Genomic DNA, 25,613 nt, shown 5'->3' on the forward strand with positions numbered 1-25,613 from the left:
CGGGCCGGGGCGGAGCGGGGCGGCGGCATGGCGGGCCGGCGGGCCGGCGCCGGGACCGGGGTCCGGACGCTGCTGGCGCTGCTGGCGCTGCGGGCGCTCGGGGCCGCGGCGCACCCGCAGTGCCTGGACTTCAGGCCGCCCTTCCGGCCGCCGCAGCCGCTGCGCTTCTGCGCGCAGTACTCGGCATTCGGCTGCTGCGCTCCCGAGCACGACGCGGCGCTGGCCCGGCGCTTCGGGGCCCTGGCGGCGCGCGTGGACGCCGCGATTTGGGCCGAGTGCGCCGGCTACGCGCTTGACCTGCTGTGCCAGGTGAGCGGGCGCGCGGGGCGCGCGCCAGGGGCCTAGTTCCCAGATGGGAGGTCGGCTCTGGCAACCCCACTGGGCGAAGATCAAGAGCGGGCGGCGGGCTTTGGAACCCGAGGCCCGCCCACCCGCCCCCGGCAGGAGTAATTGGGCACGGGGCAGGGATTCGGGCATCCTGGGATGGCTCTGGGCTTTGCCATCATTAGCTTTGTGACTTGGGCTTTCTCTGGGCCTCGGTTTCCCCTCCTGATGAGGTCATCACTCCCTCAGAGTTTGGGGGGCTCTTCTGCCCTGGCACCGCCTAAAGACCCCCAGTGCCGCGGCCTGGAGAGCCTTGCCATTGTCGGAGTACCAGGGTGGGAAGCCTTTGTCCCGCTCGGGACTCCCCTGCGCTGCCCCCCGGGGAGATGGGAGCCGCAGACCCCTGCAGAGGGCATGGTCAAAGCGCTGGACTTGGGTTTGTCGAGGGGTTTGGGGGGACACTGCTCCCAATGAGGGCCCTTCCCCCAACCTGAAGGAGCTGTCTGACAGACCCTCATTACTCCGGGATCCTGACGTGCACTGGTGCTTGATCCTGGGTGACCCCCGGTGCTGAGATGTCCCAGGTGATTCCAGACCATACCTTGGTCTGTGCTGTGCCCTTTCCCTGGGATGGCGCTCCCACCCGGTATCGGCATAGGCGCTCTCATCCTCCAGGACCACCCCAGTGACATCCCTTTGGTGAAACCCCTCTGCCCCCTGTGAGGGCTGAGGCCCTGCTTCTGCTCACACCAGATTGTGCCTCAGCTGTTCGCTTTCCTGATTCCGGAGTGCCTGACCAGAACCCCTGGCCGGCAATGGGTCAAGGCTGAGAAGTCCTAAGGCTGGCCCTGGCCCAGCACCTGGGCAGTGAGAGGACCCATGGGTGGAGGGGTCCTGCCCACACAGCACAGAATCATAGCCTTCAGCCAGTAGGGGCAGGTGCTGATGGGAAGAGCGAGAGGGCTGGCTTAGATTCAGACATACTACGGTTCGATCCTGGCTCTGCCACTTCCTGGCTTTGCAACCCTGGGCAGGTCATCACTGCACTTCAGTTGCATCATGTTTACAACAGGGGCGATCCTAGCTTCCCCCCCCCAGGGTTGCCATGAAGACTAAATGACACATACTCACGGTTCAATGGACGATTCTGCCTGGGTTTCTCTAGTGCCTCCTTGGTCCCCACTGGCTGCCCAGCCCTGAGCAGGGACTGAGTGGGGCCTACAGGCTGATTCAGGGAACGCCCAGAGTGGCAGGGACTTGCTTGGTGGTCACACAACTCAGTGGTGGCCATGGTGGCACTTGGACCACAGTCACTGCCATGTGAATGGGCCATCTGGTAAGAAATAAGGGGGCGCTGGGAGCAGACAAGGAGACAGACCCTGGGGAGCTCCAGAATGCAAGGGGGTGGGCAGCTGTCCTTTGGTGTACTCTGCTGAGCACCCACTGTGCCTCTCAGGGGAGCCGGAATGGTCTGGCCAAGTGTCCACCTAGCTTACGTGCCTGGGGACTACTGGGGACCAGATCTGGTGGTCTTCCCACCCTGGTCACATAGCAGAGTGCATGCATCTACTCCACTTTTTTTAATTGAGCATTTACTATGTGCCAGGCTCAGCAGGGCCCAAAGGTGTGCAGGTCTGAGGAGGGAGAAGGGAAGGTTCAGTCCTGCTACCCCTCCCCTGGCAGGAGGCTCCCCTCTCTCCTTGGGAACCTTCCCAGCACGGCCTGGCCTTGCGCAAGCAGTGGTAGAATGGCCACTAGCATCTCACCCCAGGCATCTCTGGGAGTGACCTCATGTCTGGAGCAAGCTTGGAGAGTGCACCCGAGGCTGGATCACAGTTTCCCTGGCAGGCCCTCGTGGCAGGGAGGGAAGGAGAGTGCTAGATGGGGGATGGTATTCTTTGGAAGCCAAGGCTGCGTCTGGATTGAGCACCTCCAGATTTCCACGAGGGGAGGTGGCCAAGGTACCTTATTTACAAGTTTCAGTCAATGACGGCATTCAGGGATCCACATCTGCTTGGACTCCAGATGGAGAGAGAGACCATGAAACCATGCCTACGCCCAAAGTTCCCCACGAACCTGCCCCTATCTGGCACCCACAACTCCTCTAGATGCCCAGGATGGCAGTAGTCCCTCCTGGCCCCTTTAGACCCTTTCTTGGGGCTTTGCCCTCGTCCATCTGATGCCTGTGTCATTGGGAGGAGTAGAGACAACTTGTGACACATGGCGGCTCAGGTCCCAGGTTGATGGGAGCCAGTCCACATAACGAACTTCCCATGTAACTGAGATGGCCTCTTTAAGTACCTAAAATCATCAAAACATGGTTTCTAATAGAAGTCTGTGCAAAACATGCTCTGCAGGCTCAGGTACTGGGCAGACGTTTCCTCGGAGCCTGTTAAGAGTTGGCCCTATGCTGGGTGCTGGGCCCAGAGGCAGTTGGCCAGTAGCAAGCTCAGTCTCAAAAGTCCCCTTGTTCAATTCAGGAGACAGACACACAGACACTTACCAGAATGGCCAAAAGGCTTCCCAAGGGTGACTGTGGAGCCATAGTGAGAAAGGCCACACTTACCCTGAAAAAGTCAGGGAAGCCTTCCTGGAGGAGGGAACACTGAGTTGCCTCTTGATAGTCCATATTGTCTGAGCATTATTTCAACAAACACATGCATCATTTCAGTTTATTCCTCCCAATAACTCTATGAGGTTGGAATTTTTTCCCCTTTTAGAGATGAAGACATAGGCACAGAGAGGGTAAGGAAATTGCCCAAGGTCGCTCAGGGAATGGTAGACTCAGTCTCCAGTGTGCTCTGACTCCAAAGCCCCTCTCTTAATCACTTTGCCTGCCTTCTTGAAGCCCCACCATGTGCTGGGCCCTGGGGTCCCTGCCCTGAATGGTCTCACAGCCTATGGGGTGGACACACAAAGAGATAATTAAGTCCTAGTCAAGCAGACCAGCTGAGCAGTGGAGAGGTGACAGCAGAAGTGGAGAGCTCACACTGCAAGCTACAGAATTACAGTTTGGTGAATGTTGTGTCTGAGATATGGACAGAGAGCTGTAGGAGCATCCACAAGGGCTGGGGGAATCAGGGCCCTGAGAGAATAGAGGTGTAAGGGAAGACTGTTGAGTTGCACGTTTAGTCATGAATAGGAGTTTTGCCAGATGCAGAAGTGGGCGAGAAGGGAACGTCCTATAAGAGAATATTGTGTACAAAGACTCAGTCTTCCTGGGGAATTCCCTGGCGGTCCAGTGATAGGACTCAACATTTTCACTGCTGAGGGCCCGGGTTCAATCCCTGGTTGGGGAACTCAGATCCTGCAAGCTGCATGACGCAGCCAAAAAAAAAAAGACTTGGTCTTCCTAAAGAGTAGACGGTGGACATGAGAAACCTTAGGGACTCAGGACCACGGCTCATGAGTGTCAGCGACGGCACATTGGCAACCTCGGGGCGATAATGTGGGCAGGCTGTTTGCCCCTGTGCTGAAAGGCCCAGACAGCTAAGCAATGTGATACTGGGTTGGTTTTCCATGGGTTTTCTGCTGCCTCCCCCTCACCGACCACTGTGAGGCTAGTTGCCGATTGAACTCCTTGCGAGCAGCGACCGCTGCACCCTCTTGTCATTTCCTGCTCTGGACTACCCAGGCCTGGGCACCAGGTTTGTATTGTGTGTAAGCAAGAGTGCATGGGTCATGAGTAAGGGTTGGCCGGACCCAGTGGTTTGATGCATGGATGCTGAAATTCCAGCCTGGCTCCCTGGAGGCCCTCCCTGCTTCACCTCTGGTTCTGGGAGGGGTTTGATGAGAGGAGGGCACTCAGATTGGCTTCCAGAAGTCTGTTGTGCTCCCCACTGTGTCTCCGGAGCTGAGGACAGTGCCTGGCACAGGGTCGGTACCCAGTAAACACTTGATGAATGAAACTCTGCTGAGTAATCTGAGAAAAGCCCTGGTCTGGGCATCATGAGGCCTGGTCTGAGCCTTGGCTTGGCCACTTCTTGGCGCCTGGCCTCCTTTAAGCCTCAGGTTCTCATCTATACAGTAGAAATCACAATGACCCTACCTCGCAATGACTAAATGAGGCGTGTGTGCACACAGACCCTCCCTGGTCCACCCACGGCTGCTGGCTGGGTCACAGGAGGCTCCAGGGGAACCGTGGGAGAGGTGGCACTGCACAGAGGCCAGGGCCTGGCCGTCTGGAACATGTGAAAACGCTCTCCCTGTCTGGGCCTGGGCAGTACTGACCAGACCCACAAGCACGTCACCAAGTGGCCCTCAGGCCCACAGTAGCAGTAGTTGGGCCAGGAGGACAGGCCGTGGTGTGACCAAAAGCCACAATCGTGTAAAGGGAGGGTACGGCCCCTGGCCAGGAGCCTGAGAACACAGTCAGGAGGGCAGCCTGCCACCCTCTGCCCCTGAGGGCCTCCTGTTGGAACCCAGCCTGGCCCTGCCTGTGAGGGGGGAGCGTGTGCCTGTCTGCACCTCCCCTGCTGCGGGAAGAGCATCCCCTGACGCCTCGGGGGCCCAGGGCTGAGTCAGACCAGGCCTTGGCCTGGTGAGCTCACACAGGGGGTGGGCGGGGGGTATCAGGCACATAAACAGTTACATATGCTCAGGTCAGAGGCTCTAACCGAGGGAGTCCCTTAGAGAGCCTGGGATGCTAAGGCCTCTGCTCTGGGGGGCTCTCAGCTCTCAGCTCTCAGCTGGTGGGCGCTGGAGCCTGAAGCTGGGAGAGGCCTGGTTACATTTGTTGCCACTGCCTGGGTTCCCAGAAAGCAGAACCTGGGGCGAAGCTCATGGCTCTTTCCCTTATTAGGGTGAGAGGACACCGTAAGCGGAAGTGACAAGGGGCAGAGGGACAGCCCAGTCAAGGATGCAGTTGCGAGTTGGCTGCTGCCAAACGTGACTGATGCTTGAACTGGCAAGACCGTGGTTCCAAGAAACCACACAAACTGTGAATCAGGACTGTCCTGGGGGGGCGGGGGGAGGAGGAAGGCAGAGCCAGTTATCCGTCAGTTCCCTTCTCCCAGGGGTCAAAGGTCTGCCACATTAACTCCCCCACATTCCGGATGGGGCCCACGTGGGAGATGAGTGGGGTCCCAAGCGTCTCATCAATGGGGATGCCCTCGGTGGGAGGTGAGGGGTGAGCCACGGCTGTTGGGTTTTACCCTGTGAAGTTAGATCCCAGGACCAGTGAGGTCAAGAAGGTCTGAAGAGGTGCCCGGGGGCCGGGGGGTTCCTGATTGATTTATCTCACAGAACAGCAGCTCTGGCAGCAGAGGACAGCCCCAGGGCCCTGCCTGGGAGGGGCTGAGCCCAAGGTGACTAAGGGATGGAGGAAGGGGGTCCCGGTGGTCAGGGGGACATGTGGGCATGAACGTAATCAACGCACTCACACGTGTACATGCACCAGCCTCCCCGGTGCTGGGAGGACGGGGTCGGCCTGAGACCAACCCCAGATCCTCCATGCTGACCGATGGCGCTGGGTGACACTGGGGGGCCTGCATCTGGGTCTCCCCGTCTGTAGCACTCTCACCCTCATGGGCTCTTTCTTTTTTTTTTATTAATTAATTTATTATTTACTTTCGGCTGCATTGCGTCTTTGTTGCTGCGCGTGGCTTTCTCTAGTTGCGGTGAGGCGGGGGGCTACTCTTTGTTGCGGTGCGTGGGCTTCTCATTGCGGTGGCTTCTCTTGTTGCGGAGCACGGACTCTAGGCGCGCGGGCCTCAGTAGTTGTGGCGCATGGGCTTAGTTGCTCCGCGGCATGTGGGATCTTCCCGGACCAGGGCTCGAACCCATGTCCCCTGCATTGGCAGGCGGATTCTTAACCCCTGCGCCACCAGGGAAGCCCCCCTTCATGGACCCTTGTGATGATTAAATGAATAATGGAGGGAGGAGCCCTTATTCCCCGTTAAGGGCTGGTCACGGTGGGTCAGTGCTCGGCACAATCCCTAGTATTCACTGTGGGCCTCGTATGTGCTAGACATGGTCTCAGGCTCTGGGGTACGGCAGTGCCCAAGGCAGGCAAAATTCCTGCCCTCGTGGAATTTAGGTTCTGAGGAAGACAGACAATAAACATGTAAACACGCTGATTTTATAATAATATCAGGGAATGTTAAGATTTTGTTTTTTTGTTTTTTAAGCCGAGTCAGAGGCCAGGAGGGGATGGGGGTGATGGATGGGTGGTCAGGGAAGACTTCCTGGAGGTGCCCCTTGAGTAGGGATCTAAAAAAAGTGGAGTGAGGGAATTCCCTGGTGGGCCAGTGGTTAAGACTCCGTGCTTCCAATGCAAGAGATGCAGGTTCGATCCCTGGTCGGGGAGCTAACATCCCGCGTGCCATGTGGTGTGGCCAAAAAAGTTAATTAATTTAAAAAATTTAAAAAGTGGAGTGAATCATGGCGGTATAGGGCAGAGGCAGCATATTAAAAGAGAAAGTGTATAAAAATGCCTCAGATCCTTTCTGGCACACAGTAGGTGCTTAAGAGTAGCTCCTGATGCTGATGGTAGTAGTAGTAGTAATAGTGTGGTTATTCTAACAGAAGCATCAAGGCTAGAGAGAAGGAATGAAGGCGAGGAGATACAGGCCCCGTGTAGCTGCTGCTGTAGTTGAGACAGTTGGTGGTAATGGACAGATGGCATCCTCCCATTTTACAGATCAGCAGACTGAGGTTCTAGGAGATGGAGTGAGCTGCCCGAGGTCACACAGCTGGTAAGACCACCCCAGAGCATCCCTGAGCCATCCCTGTCTGTGCAGGAATGCTCGCCGTATGCGGCCCACCTCTATGACGCGGAGGATCCGTCCACGCCCCTGAGGACCGTGCCCGGGCTCTGCGAGGACTACTGCCTGGACCTGTGGCAGTCGTGCCGGGGCCTCTTCCGCCACCTGTCGCCCGACCGCGAGCTCTGGACGCTGGAGGGCAACCGCGCCAAGTTCTGCCGCTACCTGTCGCTGGACGACACGGACTACTGCTTCCCACGCCTGCTGGTCAACGAGAACCTCAACTCCAACCTGGGCCGTGTGGTGGCCGACGCCATGGGCTGCCTGCAGCTATGCCTGGAGGAGGTGGCCAATGGGCTGCGCAACCCCGTGGCCATGGTCCACGCCCGGGACGGCTCCCACCGCTTCTTCGTGGCCGAGCAGCTGGGGCTGGTGTGGGTCTACCTGCCCGACCGCTCGCGGCTGGAGAAGCCCTTCCTGAACATCAGCCGGGCCGTGCTCACGTCGCCCTGGGAGGGCGACGAGCGGGGCTTCCTGGGCCTCGCCTTCCACCCCAGCTTCCGGCACAATGGCAAGCTCTACGTCTACTACTCAGTGGGTGTGGGCTTCCACGAGTGGATACGCATCAGCGAGTTCAGGGTCTCAGAGGATGACGTGAACGCTGTGGACCACGACTCGGAGAGGTGGTTCCCCGGGAGCCCAGGCGGGAGGGGCGGGGCCGCGAGCACGGATGAGCACTGGCGTGACCACATACGGCCAGCTGGAGTTGTGCCCCTCAAGAGTTGTGAAATATTTTGAATGTCACGCTTGGTGAGGGGGCCGAACCCCCTGTTCTGGGGTCAGGGGAGGGGCAGTTGCCAAACAGACATCACCGGGTCATGCCCAACTCCTCCTGGATCAGGTACTTTAGATGGTGCATTTCATTTGGTTTTCATACAGCCCCATTTTACAGATGAGGAAGTGGAGGCTCAGAGAGGTGACGGGACTGTTAGGTCACACAGCTAGGAAGTGTCAGAGCTGGAACCCTGGTCTGTCTGCCTCCCTCCCAGGCCCAACCCACTGCTCCTACCAGGGCACTATGGTCCCAAGGCCCCAGTCTCACCTGGCCCCACCTCCTATTTCTCACCTGGACCCTCTGCCCCCCAGGCAGATTGCTCTCCTCCCCACCCTCCCCCAACAGGTTTATCCGTTCCTTGCCTCCAGGCCTCTGCTCCTCTCAACACCCAGCCTGCTCTCTGGGTATTAGTTATGCCCCAGCTGTTTTCAAAACAGGTTTGACCTAGCCTGGCAAGAAGGGCATGCATAATCTGTCTCCAATGGGAAAATAAATCCTGTACCAGGTCACTCAAATAGGCAGAATTTGATACTGGGAATTAGTTCCTCAGGTGTTGGAAATGATGAAAGAGCAAGCTGGGGAAGAAGGGAGGCAACTCCGAGTTTAACAACCGGAGGGAGCTGCCTCTGTCTCTTGGGCTGTGAGAAGTGGGGTTACTGGAGCCCCTGACCTGGGGCCACTTGGTGGAAGCTGGAACCATGATGGACCTGGGTGGGGGGAGCTGGAGCCAGGTAGGAGGTGCAGGGACTGCCAAGACACTGCCTGAAACAGACAGAGAGAGAGAGGGAGAAATACCGCTGCCTCTCCACCCACTACTCCCCACTCCCCGCCCTCCAGTCTCTGGCTAATGCCTTCCACTGGCTGAACCTAGCTGGAGGTCACGTAGCCAAGGAGCATGGGAAATGTAGTTTTCAGGAGCTGGCCCCCTGAAGTAGAGGAGCATGTAAGGGGAGGACCAGGACTGATCTGAGGGCAAATAGACAAATAATAGCACATCATGCATCCAATAAAATTGTAAACAATGTACCTCTAATGTGAGGTATAATGTGAGGTCTAATGTAGATTTTGCCTGTGAGCTTCCTGGCAGCCAGGGCAAAAGGAGAAAACATAATTCTCATTACCTTATATGAGGCTGCACAACCAGTTCTCCAAGAGAGGCCAAGTTTATCACATGGATCTCACAGAGGGGAGAGAGAGGGACAGAGTGGATGTGTCTTCAATGGTGACTTTTAAAAAATTGATTCCTGATGAAGACTGAAGGTGGAACACAAAATAAACAGATGAATATATTGCAGAGTTAGGGTTCAGCAAAGGCTCTATGGGGACCTCACAAGTACAAGCCTAGAAATTGACTCTTGCAGGGGCAGAAGTAGTCACAGCTGGCTCAGGGCAGAGCCAGGAGTGAGTGATCATCCTTCCCTGAGTCAGCTGTCAGTCTCTGTTCTCAGGGCTGAGACCCCAATGGGAGATGGATGACCGACAGTCTGAGCTGTCCTCTCCATGGAGGACCTGGAGTTTGGGGTTGTGTATGACTTACCAAGTCATGTGTGTTGGCCTCACAATAGAAAGGCTTCTGGTCTTGGCTCTGAAGGTCCAAAGTCCTGGGTTCAAGTTGCTTGACATTTCTGTATCTCGGGTTTCTCATCTGTATTAATAAGGGCTTGGTAAGTCAGTCACCAATCCTGGAAAACCTAAACCAGCCTAAGCATTTCGATCAGAGGGAATTTAGTACAGGGAGTTGGCTACAAAGGGATTGGGAGGGATGGAGAAGGAAAAGGGGATGGTCAGGTTACCTAAAGATGAGTTCCTGTGAGAAGCTAGAGGAACAAAAGGCAAAAGCATCTTTGTGCTGCTGAGTTTTGCCCCTCCTGGTATCCAGATGTCTGGGTGGAAACCCAGGAGTCCACATTTGCCAGCCACTGTTGCCCTTCCTGCAACCACCGCTTCTGGAGGCAGCACCAGAAACTAGGGAAATGTGGCCCCTCCCTTCTCCTTGCCTTCCCTCCTCCATTGGCAAGCTCCTAACCGGAAGCCAGCTGGCTGGCAGTATGGTGGAAGGTTCCCGCCCTGGCAGTAAAGGAGGTTGCTGAGGAGTGAGTGTGACTGAGCACAACCCACACCATCCAGCCCACCTCCTTAGAAGCTGCAGCACATAATCAATGAGAGAGTGTGTCCGAAGTGCTCGGCTTAAGTGGCTGGCGTGTGGGTAGCTATGATGAAGAACCAGTTGTGCCAGTGACTGGGTCAACAGTCTCGCTCGATCCTAACAGGGCAGGTGCTAGCTGTGGGGAGAGTGGAAAAAGCGCTAGACCAGAACTAGAAGTCCTGAGTTCTAGTCCCAGCTCTGCTATCTATGGGCTGTGTGACCTTGGGCAAGTTGCTCAACCTCTCTGAGCCTCTCGGTTCTCATTGGCACAATGGTGTGAATTATTCCTGCCCAGCCTGCCAGATCCTTATAAAAATCACCTGCTATAAAGGATCTGAAAAGTCTTTCCAACTATGAAATGGCATCCAGGAGAGAGGAGGTTTTATTGCTGTGATCTTGTTTTGTGTTTTGGCTGAGGTTTTTTTTGGGGCGGTGGGGTGTTTGTCTTCTTTTAGGATAATCCTGGAGATCGAAGAACCAGCCTCAAACCATAATGGGGGCCAGCTGCTCTTTGGGGATGATGGGTACCTCTACATCTTTACTGGAGATGGCGGGATGGCTGGAGACCCCTTTGGAAAGTTTGGAAATGCCCAAAACAAGTATGTTCTGATTTGGTTGGCTGGTGGGTTGTTTTACATACTCCTAGTTTACATACTATCCTGGAGCGGGGGTTACTTCCTCGGCCACGAAGTGTAGGGTAGTAGAAAGGGCTTTGGACCCCAGCTCAGTCTGCAGCTAGCCAGCTGGAGAACCCAGTCACTTCCTCTCATCAGTTAGAGAAGAAGAAGAATCCCCATGGGGAGAATAATCATAATAATCTAGTCATGAAGAATAAAGGTGATCACGTTGTCATGGGTACCTGAGAGGTGACATCACAGAGCCTCTGGGAAGATCAGATTTTCTCTGAAGTCTGCCCAGCCCTGCTGGAGCCAGAGGAAGGAAAAGGGTGTTTTCCAGACCTAATGGGGAGTGTGGGCTGGTTGGAGCAGGGCTGTATGGGTGGGCATGTGGGTTTTCTGCCCCAAGGGTCACCCAAGATGGCCCAGAAATTGAAGCATAGTCTTGCTCTCAGTTCCTCACTTCTGGACTTGAGTAGATGGCCTGCCACCATTCCCCTCCTTACACACACACACACACACACACACACACACACACACACACACACACACACACACACACAGTCTCGTGCATATAGATGAGGATATCCACGAGTCTCAGGGCAGTCTCCTCCATTCTCTTAGTCAAAATCACAAAACCTTCCTCAGCCCAGAAAGTAAAAATAGCGAGTATGATGTTGGTTACAGTAATTAAAGTGCTCCCAATTTGTGACTTGTGCTTTCATACGTGACAGTGTAAGAATCATTGCAGCTTTCTCATGTTTGGGATGTATTTAGAGATGAAGTTGAGAAAATAGAAATTAAGGATTTGTGGATAATTGGACAGGACTTAAAACATTATTTTGCTGTTATGAGTTTTGCCCACTTATATATCAAAGCTTGGTGCGTGGTGTATGGGCTCCAAGGAGTAACTGTAGCTTGGTGCTGAGCAGACTGGAGCGTATGAGAGGAACTCACTGGGGCAAAACCTGGAAGTCCACAATAGGGGATTAACTGTGGGGCATCTACTGGGGGAGACCGTTTTATCATCATGAAAGAGAATACTTGTGAGGTATCTTTAATGATGAGGGAAATGCTTGGGTGCTGATGCTATGTGAGAATGATGGGGTACACAGTTGCATCAAATGGGCGGACCGGCCAGTCCTGCCTTGAAAAGCAAGCCAAAGGGAGTGCACCAAAATGCTAACAGCTAGGGGAAAACCACGCAGTAAGTAAGCGCATCAAAAAATCACAGATGAAGAGGGCGTACATCTTTAAGCACGTTGCAGGTTCCATCATGTGTCACTTTTGTTATGCAATGAATGAGACCCAAAAGCTGCTCACCCCCAGTGGCTGCATGGAGGTTGGGGCTGCACCCTGTTCTCCGTGGCTCTGGAGGGCACACCCTGAGGTCTCCTCGCTCCAAGGGCTCCGGAAGCTGATGTTGCGTGGTGCCGAGGGGTGACCTCACTTCCAGTCCAGAGCTGCCTGAGGGATCTGTCAAGTTGTCCCCCTCTCAGAACGTGGGTTGCCTCATCTTTGAGATCAGGGTGGTGTGTGTGGAGTGTGGGGTGAATTAAACCGCTTCTGAGGCCTGTTTGGCTCTCTGACATGCTGCGATGGCACTGGGGGTGTATGAGAGAGATGGCAAGTACCCCAGCCTCCCGTTTCCTGCTAAGATCTGAGGTGCTCTCTCTCCCCTCTCCCTGCCCTGACCTGTACTCTTGTGTGGGGCACTTGACTTTGATTGCAGGTATTCATTCATTCACTCAGCAAACACTTCATGAGCACCTGGTACATGCCACTCACTGTGCTAGGTGCTGGAAGAAAGCTGTAAATAGGAGTAATTTTTCTGGTATCATTTTCACCCTGCAGCACAACCCTGTGAGTAGGCAGGAAAGAGAGGGACCACCTAATATCACAGTGGAGGACACCACGGTCCGGGGAGATTAGAAAGTGTGGTAAAGAGCTTGGATTTCTGCAGGCAGGCTGCCTAGGCTGGGTCCCACTCCTATCATTTACTGGGGGGGTGGCAACTGGGAATGTTTTATGACCTTTCTGAGCTCAGCTGCCCCATCTGTAAAACGGGGATCGCAATAGCACCCACCTACCTAAAAGATTCGTTGTGAGGATGAAACAAAGCAATAGATGCTATGTATGTCCAATACTTAGGACAGGGCCTGGCACTTGGTAAGGTGCCCGATAAATGTGGAATGAATGAATGAGGTTACCCAGCCGGTAAGTGGCTGAGGAGGACGTGAACCCGGGGTCTCTGGCCGCACAGCCGAGGCTCTCCTTGCACCTGGGTTGGCCGTGGGCCCCGGGCCCCGGCACCCCTATCCCCGCAGCTGCCCCGCGGTGCCCGAGCCGCTGGCGCGGGGACACCCCGAGCCGGCTCCTTCTCTCACCCGGCCCGCAGGTCGGCGCTGCTGGGCAAGGTTCTGCGCATCGACGTGGACCGCAACGAGCGCGGCCCGCTCTACCGCATCCCGTCCGACAACCCATTCGTGGGCGACCCCGCCGCGCGGCCGGAGGTCTACGCCCTCGGGGTGCGCAACATGTGGCGCTGCTCCTTCGACCGCGGCGACCCGGCGTCGGGCGCGGGCCGCGGGCGCCTCTTCTGCGGCGACGTGGGTCAGAACAAGTTCGAGGAGGTGGACCTGGTGGAGCGCGGCCGCAACTATGGCTGGCGCGCCCGCGAGGGCTTCGAGTGCTACGACCGCAAGCTGTGTGCCAACACCTCCCTCGGTGACCGCCCCCCGCCCCCCCGCGCCCTCGAGGACCTGTCTCCCCGGATCTGCCCCCCACTCCACGGCTGTGCGCCCGCGCCTCCCTCCGTGGCCAACCGCGCCCCCGTCCGGGACTTCCTTGCCCGCGCAAACCCATGCCCTCGCCCCCCCCACCCCCCCCCACCCACCCCCACCCACCCCCACCCCACTTTACAAACTTGAAACACCACCCTTTCTGGTTGACTGTCTGGGGCCCCATCTCGGGCCCTCTTGGGAACCTCCCCCCCCTTCCCCCCCCTCCCCCGCAAGACTCAGGACCACCCAAGAAGCCTTGTTGGGAACCGGCTGCAGGCTCACCCCAGCTTCTCCCGCCTCTGCAGATGATGTGCTGCCGATTTTCGCCTACCCGCACAAACTGGGCAAGTCGGTCACTGGGGGCTACGTCTACCGGGGCTGCGAGTACCCGAACCTGAACGGCCTCTACATTTTCGGAGACTTCATGAGCGGGTAAGTGGCCTGACACCAGTCCTGAGGGGGCAGGGACTGCAGAGGTGAAAGGTGGGGGAGTGTACAACACCCTTGACAGCCCCGGGGCCATCTGGCTCCTGGGAGCCAGGACCTGCCGTTGCACCAACTGGCCAGAGAGGTCACCCTGCTGGAGAGAGGGGAGCTGGGGCTGCAGCTGAGGTCTGCCTGTGGGGCCCGCGGAGCCTGGCTGCCCGATTCCCATGCTTTATGGCAGTGTTGCCTCCACCCACTGAGCCCCTAGAGGGTGTGTGTGTGTGTGTGTGTGTGTGTGTGTGTGTGTGTGAGAGGGGTTGGGATGAGTCACACCCCAAACAGGTTTCGGAGGGGGTAGAACATACCTCCCAAGCCTGCTGTGGGTCAGCCTCTCTCCCCAGGGGAGCTTATGGAAACTCATGACCATCTCGTTCTCCTGTTGTATAGGGGGGGAAACTGAGGACCAGAGAGGCCCAGGGAAGCTATACACCTGGCATGATGTTTAAAAGTACAGCTGAGATGGCCTATGTTCAAAGCCTGGCACGCTTATTAGCCATGTGACCTTGAGCCGGTTACTTCACCACTCTGTGCTTCAGTTTCCTCATCTGCAAAATGATAATAGTACCTGCTTACTAGGGCTGTTTGAGACCTGTTCATACATATACAGCATTTAGAATCTAGAATGTGCTCAATTTCTGTTTTGTTTGTTTGTTTGTTTGCTTGTTTAATAAGGTGGAAGGATCTGTTGGACCCTTCCAGCCTCATGTGAAATGAATTTTTTGTTTGTTTGTTTGTTTGTTTGCCACACGGTGCAGCTTGTAGGATCTTAGTTCCCTGACCAGGGATTGAACCTGGGCCCCCTGCAGTGGAAGCGTGGAATTCTAACCACTGGACCACCAGTTCTTAATTATTCCCACCCTAGCCTCTCCATGTAAGGGCAGCCGAACTGGGTCCCTTGGGAGAGGAAATAAGGAAGCCCGAGGCTGGTAGAATTCTTACCTCCTCCAGGCTGCTGACCTAGGGTGGCTTTGTGGCCAGTGCATCTACAGCTGGAGCTGACAGAGAACCCTGACCTGGGCCTCTGGTTGCTGGGTCCTTCTCCCAGCTTAGGGTCTCCCTCTGGGACTCAGTTATCCCATCTGGAAAATGGGTCTAGATGAAACCCCTTTTTTTTACCCCGATTCTCCTTTTTCCCTTCTGCCGTCCCCCAGGAGTGCCCAAGCCACCTGAACACAGAAATTCAATGAATTTTGCCAACACTTCCCAAACCCCTCTGCTGGGTCAGGCTTCGTGCCAGGGCCAAAGCAACAGAGTTGAAGAGTACCTCGTACCCAAGTCAGGGAGACAGACCCACACTCGGTCCACTCGAGTCCGGCCTCAGAGAGCCTGTGAGCAGTGCTGGGGAAGCCCAGCACAGGGGCAGTCAGGAGGGCTTCCCAGAGGAGGGGATGACCAAGCAGGGCCTGAAAGTATCAATAGGTGATTGACAGGCATAGAAGGGAGTAAGAGACAAGATCAACATTTTCTGAAGATGTCAAATTCTCCATTTCATGCTCCGAAGTGGAGGCAGCTCCAAAGTATGTGGAAACTCCTGGGCACCAGCCTTGGCGGCTTCTGAACTGGAAGTCAGCTCCTGACTGCCTCCTGCTGGTCAGCAGGTGGGGTTGAGCTGAGGGGGCAGGAACCAAGCTGGTCTTGTTCACCCCTGTGCTCCTCCTGGTACGTAGCACGTGTTCGGTAAAGACTGCACGTGAGTCCGGCTTCATGGCTGTGCAGCCTGTGCGCTTACACGGGGCTCCGTCTCAGAAGCGCCCATGCTTGGTTTAATGCTCTGCTGTTACTGTCTTGAAATTTTTAGTACTTTTTGAACAAGGGGCCCTGAATGCTCACTTTGCACTGGACCCTGCAAGTTATGTATGGTCCTGGTTGCATGGATAATAGATGATTGGATGGATGGATTGGAGGGTGGTGTTCCCTCGGGCACCCGGCCAGGCATGACCCCACAGCCCATCCTCCTTCGCAGGCGTCTGATGTCCCTCCGAGAGAACCTGGGGACAGGCCAGTGGCGGTACAATGAGATCTGCATGGGCCGTGGCCAGACCTGTGCGTTCCCGGGCCTCATCAACAACTACTATCCGCACATCATCTCCTTCGCGGAGGACGAGGCCGGTGAGCGCTCCTGAGGCCTCTCCATCCAGGCTGCCCGTGCCTGGGACTGTGCCCCACCCCATGGGTCCTTCTGGCCTGGGATTCGAGGGCTGGCATCTCAGGCCTGAAATCACCTTCTGGCTGCAGAGTGACGTGTTCAGAGGGCTTGAGCCTTGCTTCGGTGTCAGTTATCACTCATCTGAGCTTCCATTTCCTTATCTGGAAGATGGGAGCAGTGGTCCCCGTCCTTCCCTTTCCCCAACTCTCACCCTGGGCAGGGTTGCTAAGAGGGATAGCGTGACCCCACAGGTTAAGAGTCCAGGGCAGTTATGGGACCAGGAAAGGATCTGTGATGGTGGAAATGCAGGCAGGTGGGGGGAGAGTGCCTCCCTGGGGACCTCCAGCTCCCTGGGTTCCTGATGGCAAATGTATCGGGGCCTATAAATGAAGCCGCATTGTCTTCAGAAAGTGGTGGGCACCGCTTTCTTGCCTGTTAGTGGGTCCCCCATTCAGGCACTCGTGTTTTCAATGCAAGGAACAGAGGGGGAGGGGAGAGGAAGAAGGACCACGGAGGCTGGATCCCGCCTTTGTCCTTGGCCCCGGATTGTCCCTGGACAAAAGCTGAGGGGCCCCCAGTGGGGCCTGGTGGATGCTTGGCCAGGTTACTAGGCAACGCCTTCCCAGGGGCCTTTCGAGAGGTGTCCCCTGCAGGGCCCAGTGCCCAGAGCCCCCAGGCCTGAGTCTGGGAAACCTTTGTTGAACCGATACCAGTCAGAGTCTAAATTTTCAAAAGGGCAGCCTCAGACCCCACCACCCTCCCTGAGCCCACTGGGCCCTTGAAAGCCATTTCTTTTGGTCGTTAGGGGGTTAACATGTTTTGGAAGGGGGGGGATGCCCTCCCCCCACCTTCCTCCCCCTCCAGAGCCCAGACCCAGAGGAGGGCCTGGAAAGCGCAGTTCCCAGGGGGCCCTTCCTCAGCCCTCTGAGTGACACCAAGGGATGGACAGCCAGGAGGAGGCCCCTCAAAGACAGACAGCCCAGGGATAGCATGTTGGTGAGTTGGGCAGGTGGCCCCGGAAGGCACAGAGACCTGGGGGGCTGATGCCAGCAAACCTCTCCCAGCTCCCTCTGGCCTCTGCCTCTCTGCTTGATCTTCTGACACGTGCAAATTGCAAAACAAGGACCTCTGCTGGCCCAGTGTCCTCCAGGGACAGTCCATACCGCAGACACCAGGAGGGTAGTGTGGCCCTGGGCAGGGCTTCGCAGTGCCATGGGGGCTCCCTGCCCGTGCACGGGGTTGGGAGCTTCCCGCAGATGAAGGCTGGATGGGGCCTTGGGGTGCGCCCGGTCCAGTGCTGTCACTTTACAGATGGGGAAACTGAGGCTGACTTTTCCTGCCTGGTTGTGGGGTGGGGGGCACTGGACATGGCCTCGCCCCTGGAGGCCTCCCAGATCAGGACCTCAAGCTCAAGCTTGGTCAGGCAAAGGCAGACAATGGAGAAGGGCATCCAGGCCAAGGGAGCAGCATGTGCGGGGAGCTCCGAGGTGCTCCAGCGCCTGGCGCATAGGGTCAAGGAGGGCTGCACAGCCAGGGAGGAGACAGTGGCCGCTCCCAAGGGCTTCTCTCCAGAAAGGGAATTAAGGCTCAAAGCCACATGCAAATTCATAGCTGTGCCTATGGACTCTCCAGCAGGGACCTGCTTGCCAGGGGCCCTGCTCCCTCCCACGGGGTGCATCACACCTTGTGGACCTATTCCTCCCCCCACCAACTTGGCCCCCACCCCCGCTCCCACCGCCCGCCAAGGCAGGGCTGGTGCTCCTGGAGGGAGGTCAGGGGCCATTGACCACTCAGCATCCTGCCCTCCCCAGCCCCCAGCTCCCCACCACAGCTGGTCTACCCCAGTTGCACAGGTCACCTCTCAAGTGTCTTCCCCTTCCAGAATTCCCCAGGTTTCCTGGGCCTTGATTCTCAAACACCTCCCTCATGCAGCCCTCCCTGACTGCACCAGTCACCAGGGACATGCTTTCCTTCAAGCTCCCTTCTCACTGTCTGTATTGGCCTCTCCTTGGGGAAACCACCCCCGCCCCCATCCTTGGGAGAGCTCTCCGCTGCCTCTTACAAGGACGGAAGGTATTAGCATGGCTGAACCATCACACTGAGCCACATGTGGCCTGTGTCTGGGCCTCCCAGCTACCACGTCTCCTACATTAGCGTGGGCTTGGGGACAGCAGATGTTTCTGAGTTCCAGGCCTGCTTAACCATTCACCAGTTGCGTGACTTTGGGCAAGTCACTTGACCTCTCTGAGCCTCTGTTTTCTCATCTGGAAGCTGAGAATAATGAAGCTTAATTCCTGGGCATGGGTACCTGTAGCAACAAGGGCCAGGGGGCAGGACGGGGGTGGGGAGAGAGCAGAGAACTCAGTTTCCCTGAGAGCATCCGTGGAACCAGGTGCTCGTGATTCCATTTCTACAAGCAGAGGCTCTGCGTGGGGCTGTCCCGGAGCTGCTGGAGCTCACATGGGGCCAAGTGCAGGGGCTGGGATTCACACTAGCGGCTCCCCAAGCACGAACTCTTCTGCCCCTTGCCTGGGAGGTGCCTGCTGGTCAGTGGAGAGAGACCGTGTCCCCAAGGACTTGGCAGGACCTGGACCCTGGGCAACAATGACAATAACAACAGCAATAATAGTTAACAATGATGGAGCATCTCCTATATGCTCTTTTCATCCTCACAACAGCCCTGTGAGGCAGGCCCATTTTGGGGATGAGGAAGCTGAGTCATCAGTAAGCAGTCAGTGGGGAGCTGGGCTGTGGACCTCCATTGGTGCTCAGAGGTGTGTGGTCCTGGGCATGAAACCCAGGCAGGGACCAGGGGTGGGGCTGGGTCACCAGGGAGGAGACAAGAGTCCAGAGGTCAGAGCCTGGGAGGGTCCGGGCAGAGCAGCCGGCAGCCCGGGAGGCTGTGCTACAGAGGCCCCTGGGCACATCGGGACGCCTTTCTCAGCCTCGGTTTCCAGTTCTGGGACTGGAGAGTTACACTGACCTGCAGCATCTCCCCTCCTGGCTCACTGATGTTGGGGTGCACCACAGAACTGAGGTGGGGCCGTGGGGCTGGCCGGGATGGTATTCCAGGCAGTGTTCTCACTTCTTGCCTCGTTTCATGTCCAAGGGGAGCTGTACTTCATGTCAACGGGCGTGCCGAGTGCCACAGTGGCACGTGGGGTTGTCTACAAAATGATCGACCCCTCCAGGTGAGTCCCCCCACCCCACCCCCATCATGGCCTCAGCTCCTACTGTCTGCCAGGAGCCCTCCCCTCCATTACCTCATTTCCCCTCTCTACCACTCCTTAAGGTGGTTGTGGTTAATATGCCCATTTTTCAGATGAGAAAACTGAGGCCCAGAGAGTGGAAGTGACTAGCTAAGTTCATACTGCTGGTGAGGGGCAGATCTAGGATTCAAAACCGATCTGCCAGCCTCAAAGTCCAGTTCTATTCATGCTAGGAGGGCGCCAAAGATACCAGTGGGGGCCCATAAATATGGGCCCCACCATCACATTTTTTTTTTAAATTTTAGAACAGTTTTAGATTTACAGACAAGTTGCAGAGATAGTACAGAGTTTCCCATATACCCCTCACCCAGTTTTCCCTATTATTAACGTCTTACATTATCATGGTACATTTGTCACAATTAATGAACCAATATTGGTACATTACTATTCATTAAATGCCACACTTTTTTTTTTTTAAATTGAGGTAACTCCATACTTTAAAAACAAAAGGATGTCTCTAGTTTTTCCCTAGTGTCCTTTTCTCCGGGATCCCATACAGAATCCCACATTGCATTTAGTCATCATGTCCTGTTAGCCTCCTCTAGTCTGTGACAGCTTCTCAGACATTCCTTGTTTACCACACTTTTTTGTTGAAAGCACAAAGCTATTAATTACTGACATAACTATTTATCAAGAAAAACATAAGTGCTTGCTCCTTTCCTCTCCCCGAAGTCTCGGCCCTCTTTGGATTTATGTCGTTGTGGAGCAACACAGGCAAACTTTGCATTTTTCTTTGTAGGTCTATCCTTACTTTGTATAAACATTTCCACGTTGCAACATTACCCTCAGAAGGCTCCTTTTTGATGGCGGCGTAATTTTCTGTTGAGTCACTGCACCGTGATTGCCTGATCCATCCCTTGGACATTTAGGTTATTTCCAGTTTTTGAAAAAAGAGTGCTTCTCTAAGGAAATATCACCTAATTCATGCCAGATGCTGCCTGAGACCCACTGTTTCCTTTAGTCTGTGCAGTATCCTTCTGGGCTCATGGCCCCCGCGCAACAGAGGGAACCCGAGGCTTAGGGATTTCTGCTCAAGGTCTCGTGGCCGTTCCCCAGCAACGGGCTAGACCCCCGTTCCCTCCCTCCCTCCGTGACCCTTCTCATCCCTTTTTTCATTTTTCTCTTTTGGAATCCATGTAATTTTGTGCATCCACAACATATTGCAGAGGGGCGCCATTCCAGAACATTTGGAAAATGAAGAAATGGGAAGCAGAGGGGGTAGGGTGGGGTCATCCGTTGCCACCCAAACATAACCACTGTGGCATTTTTTGGTGTATCTCCTACCCTTTGGCAAGACAAAAATTTTTATGTAATTTCCTTAAGGAACAAAACCCGGCTGGGTCGGTCTGAAGCGTGTGGCTATTATGTGGAGTTCAAAGCAGCCAGAAAACCCACGCTTTCTGCAGCTTGGAGAAGGGTGTGAGCTGGGCTGTGTTTCAGCCTCTGGGGGGAATGGCCCACGTCCCTCCTCGGTTTCCCTCTTTTGCCAGGGCTGTCTGAAAGCCACCCCAGGTCACGTGGCTGCTTCAGCCCTTGGGCTTTCCCCTCGTGCTCTTGGGATCCATTGAAGTCTTGGACCCACGTGGGTTGGTCCCAGAATAGGGTCGGTCCCATTCAAAGACTCACAGATCAACGGCCAGAAGCTCATTAAAATGGGATTCCATTCCTTACTTGTGCCCCTCAAAGATGTCCAAGGAGACCCAATTCATAGCCCTGGCAACCCTTCTCAGGCTCTGTTCTCTCCCAGCCCTCTCCAGCCTTGCACTCCAAGGCCCCCAGAGCCCTCAGCTCTGCTGCCAGCCCCGAGGCTTTCTCTCTCTCCCCACTTTATTCTTTAGATCGACTTAACCTTTCCCTCCGATTCTGTATCACCAGAAATCCCAGAGCCAGAGGGGCAGAGAGAAACCCTCCTCAGAGGCTGTGGGGAATGGGGACCAGGGTAAAGTGCAGGAATGGGGCTGTGGTGACAGTTACAGGAGTTGGACCGGCAGGCTGGGGAGAAGGACTGTGACATTTGATCACATCCCAAGGACGCTTCATGCTGTGAATTAGAAGCGGCCACCGGCCCTCCTGCTCTTCAGGCAGAGGCTGAGCGGGCACTTGGCAGGCCGTTATAGGGGGTTCCTGTCCCGGGGTTGGACTCTTGGGGTCTGGGAGGCGTAGAGCATCAGGGACACTGCTCCATAAGCGGCCACTGTTGTTACCACCCACACGTGCGCAGGCCTGAACGCACACCGGCCCTTTCCCTTCCTGCCTGGCTTCAGGGGGCAGGTGATGTCGGAGGGACATGCTCAGGGCGGGCTCCCGGGGTGGGACTCATGACCTCTTGTGTGTCGGCAGACGGGCACCACCCGGCAAGTGTCAGATCCAACCCGCCCAGGTGAAGGTCCGGAGCCGCCTCATCCACTTCGTGCCCAAAGAAGGTAAGTGTCCACCAAGCTGGGGACACAGTGGGAGTTCCTGCAGCCCACACCCGCTGCCCCTCTTCCAGATGTGGATGCTCCCAGCTGGGCCTGGATGCCCTTCCTTGGCCCCCATGCCCAGCCCTGGGCCCCGTACACAGGAGATACTAGGAGCGGGTGGAACTGCTTAAACCCCCTTCCACTCATGCAGTGTCTGCCAGACCCAGGCCACGGTGGGTGGCTCCCAGGGGCTGCAGGCCTCACAACAAGCATGGCAAAGGGAGAAATAGCTGGTCCCAGGCAAGGTTCACTCGGAGTTCTTGGGAGGGACAGAGCAAGAGGGTATATCTATATGTGAGCAAAATTGGAATGAGTTATTCTAGGTGCAAGGGCGCCTAGGGGAGCGTTTGGGCTGGGTCTGCTCTACGATGGTTCTGTTTTGACGAGCTTGGTGGGGAGAGAGGGGTACAAATCCTCATGAGCCGAGGGCCAGGCAAAGCCACAATGACCACCCATGGGATCTGGGGCCACCTGAAGAGGGTATGGCCCGAGGAGAGGGCTGTTCCACTGGGTCCAAGCTAGGTGGGAACAGAGAGACAGCCAGTGTTGTCAGATCTTCCAGTTCTCAAGACAAGCAGACCATCCATCCATCCATCCATCCATCCATCCACCCACCACATATATGTGCTTCATACTGGGGCTATAATGCTGAGCAAGCAGATATGGTCCCTGCCTTCTTGGGTTGTTATTGTACACTCTCCCGATTTGAAAATATTGGCAACTAGTTCACAATTTTCAAAACTGCCCCGTGGGCCAAAGGAAATACTTCAGTGGGCTGAGTGTGCCCAGCAGGGCTCCAGCTGGCAGACTGGGGTGGGGGGCAGGAAGAGGGGGAGGTTGGGTGGGTGGGGGGGTACCCGGCCGTGAGGAAGGGGTGCCCCGCCAGGAAGAGGAAGGCTGGGGAAGCTGGGTGTTTGGGGAATTTGCTTCCAGCTGCAGTTGGTTTGGGGCCTTGGCAGAGTTTTCCATTCACTCATTCAGCAGTTTCTGCATTTCTGTTAGTTACCCGCTCTGTGCTGGATGCTGGGGCCACAGAAGAAGTCAGACCAGGCCTGGTCCTGGCTGGGGCAGACAGAGGGGTCATTTAGTGTCCCAGGCCCCGTGACGGAAGTTGTGCTGGGCGCCATGGGGACCCAGAGCAGTGCAGAGCTGGGGGTGGAGGGGGCGGGTTGGGAAGGTCCTGGAGGCTGAGGGTTGAGCCTGGATGGAGAGGAAAGTGCATTGCAGAGGTCGGGGAAGAGCAGCCTAGGCAGTGAAGGCAGCCGGAGAAGCAAGAGCCCTGGGAGCTGGAAGTCCTTCCCTGCGGGTGGAGTGGGGGCCAGGGTGCAGGTTGGGGGAGCGTCTGGCCCATGTTCTGGCCCCAGCCTGCACCTGGTCTTGTATCCAGGCCCTTTCTCAGCCCGCATCTCAGTGGTTTTCCAAGTGAGACTGGCCGGTGGCCCCGGGATCCCTGCCGATAGTAACCAAGCACTTTGGGGTTTCCACCTCCCCACCTCCCCTGAGGGAGGCAGTGCCTGGCAGAGTGTCTGATGTGGAGTGACGTTTAGCCCTATGGCTGACCTGGGCCAAGCGTGAGGGCCACGTCCTACAGGGACAAAGGGAATCACCCACCGCAGCTCCCCGACACCTAATGAGTCCAGGTCCCCGTGGAGGGGTCAACAGGCGGGGGTCACTGTGGACCACAGCCCCGCACCTAGAGAGCTCCTAACCAGCCCCCCTGTGATGGATGGGCAGGGGGACCAGCAGCCTTGGGAGCCTGGAGGGGAGGGCTTCACCTGAGCAGAGGGGCCCCGGGCAGGCTGGTTCCCATCCTGCGGGCCTGCCCTCCACCCACTGCAGTTTCCACGCCCCCCCCCGCCCCCACCATCAGCTGTCCTCAGCTTCCTCACCCTTAAACCAGAGATTGCAGCCAGAAAGCGTCATTTGCTCAGAGAAGCTCTCCCAGACACTCCTTCCCTGCCACTGCGCTCAGGAATTCACAGTGTGAGGGTCCTTCCCCTGCCAGACAGGGGACTCCCAGAAGGGGAGGAGGGATGGGGGTGGGGAGAGGCCCAGCAGCAGAGGCACGAAGCAGCTGCCAGCAAGGGTGTGCAGAAGGGCTGCAGAAGCACCTGGCATTCAGCTCCAGGTGGGCATCTTGTGGGGCCAGGGTGACCCAAGAAGCATGCTTGGGGCACCTCATCCTTAGGGTTTGAGTAGAGGGCAGAACGAGGACGTCTTTCCCTGGGGTCTGCATTCTGGGGTGAAGAGCCGGGGTGGGGTGGGGTCGCGTGGGCTGGGCTGGGGCGGCCGGGGTCCTTCCGAACACAGCCTCTTCCTCTGCGCAGAGTTCATCCGGACGACGGAGAGCACCCCGCGGCCCACGGCGCCCGCGCCCACCAAGGCTCCCCGCCGCAGCCGCCCCACGACCGCTCCGCTCGCGCCCACCCTGCGGCCGTCACGACCCACCCCGCGGCCCGGGCGCCGTCGGGGCGGCGGGCGGCGGCGGGGACGGCTGGGCACCAAGGTCCCCGAGCCCTCGAACGGCGCCGTGCGCCTGGTGCGGCCCGCGGGCCTGAGTCCAGGCCGCGGGCGCGTGGAGGTGTTCACGGGCGGACGCTGGGGCACCGTGTGCGATGACGCCTGGGACACCAAGGGCGCTGCCGTCGTGTGCCGCCAGCTGGGCTTCGCGTACGCCGTGCGGGCCGCCAAGCGTGCCGAGTTCGGCGAGGGTCACACGCTGCCCATCCTGCTGGACGACGTGCGCTGCACAGGCAGTGAACGCAACCTGCTGGAGTGCGCGCACGCCGGCCTGGGTTCCCACAACTGCGATCACCAGGAGGACGCCGGCGTCGTGTGCAGCCGCGAGGACCCCCATCTGTAGGCGAGCATCGTCTGTCTGTCTGGCCGGCCTGGCTGTCCGTCATGCGTCCGGAGCCCATCCACCGTGTGCGCGCCTGGTGCGTGCGCCCGAGTCTGAGGGTGGAGGGGAACGTGGCGGGTGGCCTAGGGGTGGCCCGTCTGTAATGCTGTCCTGTGGATGCGTATGCGGTGCGAGCAGTGCACGCGTGTTCTTTGTGGGTTCCTGCCCACGTGTCTTTGAAACACGCAGCCGCAGTACGTGTTGGGATCCGTGTGGCCCCCGTGGGTGTGTCGTTGCAGCCTGAGGTGTTCTTTGCTTACCTCCAAGCATCTCAAGCAGCAGCAGGAACACAGCCTGGTAGAACCCTGAGCACTGAGGGCAGCTGCCCTTTAAGGGCGGACATGCCCTCGCTGCACTAACAGAGGCACAGCCGGTGGGTGGAGGGCGGGGACTGGGCCTGCCCTGCCCACGGTGGGGAGTGGAAGGCCCCAGACCAGCTGGAGCACGGCTGGAGGAACGTGGCCCAGAGGGCGTGGACCCGTGGCCTGGCAGTCAGAGTTGCTGAAGAGAACACGAAGGCACCTAGTGGGGCCAAGGGAAGTCATCAGACTGATGGGTCCAGGGTGACCCCTGGGCTGCGGCTACCCCAGCGAGGGTCAGGCTGCCTAGGAGGAAGCGAGTGCCGGGGTGGGCTGGCAGGGGGCACTCGATGACTTCCGGGAGGAGCCTTCCGGGCCCCAGCATCACGCCGGACCCAGCCACGCCAAGCACCGCGGTCACTGGTGAGGCTTCAGACTTCTCCGCTTTCAAGCCTGTGCCAGGGCCACCTCTGCCATCTCCATTCCCCACCCACCCTGCTCAGTGAAATCCCAGGGAACCCTCTGCCTCCTCAGCCCAACCCCGGGGGCCGACCGGGCTATGGACCCAGTGAGACCAGTGATTCTCTGTCACCCAGTGCCGTGCCAACAGCGTGACTGTTTACAAACCCCCTTCCTGCCT

General features: G+C 57.1%; 1 protein-coding gene across 1 annotated transcript; it reads left to right on the plus strand.

Moving 5' to 3' along the window:
- Window positions 1–25,613, plus strand: HHIPL1 (HHIP like 1). The gene is made up of 9 exons (XM_057544679.1): window positions 1–309; window positions 7,065–7,711; window positions 10,465–10,608; window positions 13,025–13,353; window positions 13,715–13,841; window positions 15,859–16,004; window positions 19,151–19,232; window positions 21,651–21,733; window positions 24,100–25,613. The coding sequence occupies exons 1-9, from the start codon at window positions 28–30 to the stop codon at window positions 24,633–24,635; spliced, it is 2,376 nt and encodes a 791-aa protein (XP_057400662.1). The 5' UTR covers window positions 1–27; the 3' UTR covers window positions 24,636–25,613.

This window comes from Balaenoptera acutorostrata, chromosome 3, assembly GCF_949987535.1.
Source record: "Balaenoptera acutorostrata chromosome 3, mBalAcu1.1, whole genome shotgun sequence".
Taxonomy (NCBI): Eukaryota; Metazoa; Chordata; class Mammalia; order Artiodactyla; family Balaenopteridae; genus Balaenoptera; species Balaenoptera acutorostrata.

Coding starts and splice junctions, on each gene's coding strand:
- HHIPL1 (XM_057544679.1), top strand. CDS start 28: ATGGCGGGCCGGCGGGCCGGCGCCGGGACCGGGGTCCGGACGCTGCTG. Junction 7,712..10,464: donor GTGGACCACGACTCGGAGAG/GTGGTTCCCCGG, acceptor GTCTTCTTTTAG/GATAATCCTGGAGATCGAAG. Junction 13,354..13,714: donor GTGTGCCAACACCTCCCTCG/GTGACCGCCCCC, acceptor CCGCCTCTGCAG/ATGATGTGCTGCCGATTTTC.